The 3,775-nt window shown below is 22.9% G+C and overlaps 1 protein-coding gene across 1 annotated transcript in view; it reads right to left on the bottom strand.

Moving 5' to 3' along the window:
- Positions 1-1,589: 1,589 nt before the first annotated feature.
- LOC112595539 overlaps positions 1,590-3,775 on the bottom strand; it is a 19,799-nt gene continuing 17,613 nt past the window's right edge. Inside the window, exons 8-9 of the mRNA XM_025340784.1 lie at positions 1,781-2,007; positions 1,590-1,712 (exon numbers count right to left, since the gene is read on the bottom strand). Of these exons, the coding sequence (XP_025196569.1) occupies positions 1,590-1,712; positions 1,781-2,007 (350 nt within the window). The remainder of the gene's footprint in view (positions 1,713-1,780; positions 2,008-3,775) is intronic.

Below are 3,775 nucleotides of genomic sequence, written 5' to 3'. Positions count from 1 at the left end.
ATATTATGCATAGGTACCTAATTTAAACAATTTTATAGATTGCCAGCTGTAATTGGTATTATGATGTAGAGTTCCTATATATTTTATAAAATACAAATACTATACACATTGCCACTAATATATCTATCATTTATTAATATTTAATCTTACTGAGTTGATTTAAAATAAATACTGCAAACTTTATGAGACACAAAATTAGTTTTGATAAATCACTTTTGCAACTTTATACTTTTAATTCCTGATCATAAGAAAATCTATAATACTATTTTTAACATTAAATCTTGTTACTTATCCTTCATAAGTAATTTGAATTGAATTAAACTACATTTTCAGAATTATTAAAATTATGGCTTACTTTTTACAATTTAAAAAATGTGGACATTTTATTTGCGTACAAGTTTGAACAAGTTACACATATGACAACCTGTTGTACTGTTTATAGTATAATTTTAAATCTGTTAATTACTTATTTAGTATGTCATAGAATATAGAGTAAGACGATCATAACAAAACTAAATTGAATCTATAAATATATATTTCATAGAAAAATTACAATGGTAATTAAACATTAGATAAGAGTAGAGTATATTTTACCTTATTGAACATCAATGATTGAGTAAATAAAAAGTACCTTTTATGTTTGACCACAGAATTAATGTGCACACCTCATCTATTAGTACAAGAATTGTGTTTATTATTATATATAATAATTAGAGCCCGGAACTTGATGACCTAACATTTTTTTAAAAATGCAAATAAAAAGTAATATAATGACTCCTAAACATCAAAACATGACTTAAAAAAAATACTCAAAAAATAACATAACATTTTGAAAAATTACGTATTTAAATTTTATTCATCTGAATTTAAACAATGCAAATATTTTTAAAAATTAGATATTCTTTTTTTTTTTTTTGCAGACTACAGAGTCTAAATTAAATTTAAAACGGAGATGAGAAATAATGTCAGTAATACAAAATAATTACAAAAAATAAAATCGGTATTTTTAGAAAAAATAATTGAAGGGTTAGACTGTACAATTACGTAATTTTTTTCAAATATTTAGTTTAGTCAAAATAATATGAAAGAAAAATGAAGAAGAATGCAAATATATCTAAAAAAATTCAAAAATGCATCAAAATCAGTAAAAAATTGGCCGTGTAACCAAAAATTACCGAAAAATACAAAAAAAATGCAAAGTAAAAATGGTTACATTGAATTTACATAAGTCACATTTTTATAAATACAAGCCTCGTATAAACACTTAAGAAAAAAATACAAATGAATCAAGTTCCGGACCCTAATAATAATTTATCATAGATTAATTAAACAGTCACTATTATAATCAAATACGATTCGACAATATGATTTACTAAATATCATTAAAAGTTATTAATTATTAGTAGCTATAATAATATGTATAGTATTTATAATTTTCTATGAGTCAATTTAATATCAATAAAATAAATAAAATGTTGCAGGATTTGTTATTTTTAAATTAAGACTATACTGAATATTACATATAACATATATTTACATATAGTAAAGTCTCAATATTATGAGTTTCAGTTGTAGATTTGATTCAAGACTTATAAATTGCATATATTTCGAATGTATCCATCTATGATTTTGTCTTCATCCCAATCTATTAATTCTTTGAACTTAAGTAATTTCTCATAATCCAGCGGAGCTTTCTTACTAGCACATGGTGACTGAACAAATTGTAATATTGTATGTTATGTTATTTGAATTTATTTTAAAATTAAATTGTTTACATTACCATAGGTCTATGTAAATCCCAAAATGCTTGTTCTTGAGTGTCCATCACTTCTTTTTCATAGCAATCATATTTTTGATGAGCCATATTTATTTCAGTTTCTGCTTGTATATTTATATTCCTCCATTCATTGTAATAAATCGTTTTGAGATACTCCAGCCGCTCAATTTCATAGCCAGCCATGCTTGAAAGGTCTTTTACTTCCATGTATTTTTTGCACAAGTATACAGCTGAAAAATTTAAATTGAATAAATCTTATATCTACTTGTTAGAAATAAAGGACGTAAATTAAACCAAAAAGATTATATTGGTTAAAACAGAGGTGTAAACATTGTATCTAAACTTATTCCAGGGTTTAGTGCACTAAATGCAAATTAGTGTTATGCTATACAAAATTTCTTAATTGTTTTAAAGATTATCATCAAAAATGATTTTATATTTAAGTTATGAAAAATTTGAGACTATAAATTAATTAATATTTACATATATATATTTTATATAATATAAATATAATGTATTTTTTGGACTTGTGCTCTATTAATAATTAATGTGATACAAAAGTTTTTTCTATTTTTTTTTAAACTAATATGTTTTTGTATATTTATTTTTAACAAGTTTTTAATTTTTATAAGTTGATAATTATATTATGTTTTATTCTAAGTTAAATTTTAAAGAGTTTTTGTATGCTTATAACACCAATGATGCCATATGATATCAGGTCTGGAAAAACTAAGTTTTTCGTGAAAATAGAAAAAAAAATGTATTTTAATGAATTGCAGTCATTGGGGCTGAAAGAATTAATATTTTTTTTATACTTTATTTTATCAAAAAAAAAATTTGTTTTAAGTATAATTAAGCACAAAGGTGGGCATTAAATAGTTAAAAGGTTAAAGCTAAGTTAAAAAGTTAATTTTTTTTTAACTTTTTAACTTTACTAGTTAGTTTATTTTTTAATCAACTTATGAACTTGAAGAGTTTCATTGGCAGTTTAAATAACTTAGCTTTTTACAGTTGATATTAGACATATTTTAATAAAATTATGAATAATAAATTGTATTGTTTTAATGTTTTATGACCTTCAATTGCTATGTTATACGAAAAAAAAATATTTGTTAAATTATTAATTTAAGATGAATATAGTTTAAATTAATAAATAATATATCTGTAGCGTAAAAGAGTATTTACATTTTACATTGTACAATACTACAGTGTACATTATAATAAAAGTTCAATAAAATTGTTTTTTATAATTTAGTAAATTAGAAAGACATAGTCATTTTGTATGTAATTTATATACTAATTAAAAAAAAAAAAATAGATTAACTTTTTTTCAAATTGAGTTAAGTTAATATTTTTTTCTATATTAAATTTTAACTTATCGAGTTCAATTTTAATTTGATAACGGTTAACTTTTAACTTATTTATCATGACGTGCTCTTTTAACTTAACTCGAGTTAAATATTTGCATTAACTTGCCCACCTTTGATTAAGCGTACATATTTTAAATGATGTTATAATTAACCATAACCATAGGCGGAGCTAGAAGGGGGCTTGGGGGAGCTAAGCCCCTAAGTTTTCGATTAGCCCTCCCAAATATTTACCGTATTTATGTACCTAATATTTTGTATTATGATTCACAAATATACTATTTAAAGGGCATATCAACACTATTTTTACGTTTATGTTTTGATATTGTAACAAAATAATGAAAACGTTTATGTAAAAATCCGGAATTATGAAAATAATTATTCAACTAGATAATGAGATATACTAGCGACTAACGTCATAGATCTGACAGTGAATAACTACCTGGTTAGTTTGTGGAAAATTCTTAATTTACACAATGATTTTAATAACATACAATAGTATTTAAATATATTACAGATTATATATGTGCTTAGTCTATGGTGTGATTTAAAATGTAATGATCTTGTTATCTGTTATGTTTATAATATTAATTAAATTGCAAGATAGCAACATAACCGAACCAGCCAACAA

The sequence above is a fragment of the Melanaphis sacchari genome, unplaced genomic scaffold, assembly GCF_002803265.2.
Source record: "Melanaphis sacchari strain LSU unplaced genomic scaffold, SCAv2.0 Contig27_pilon_pilon, whole genome shotgun sequence".
NCBI lineage: Eukaryota > Metazoa > Arthropoda > Insecta > Hemiptera > Aphididae > Melanaphis > Melanaphis sacchari.
This window is presented reverse-complemented; position numbering and strand designations above follow the sequence as displayed.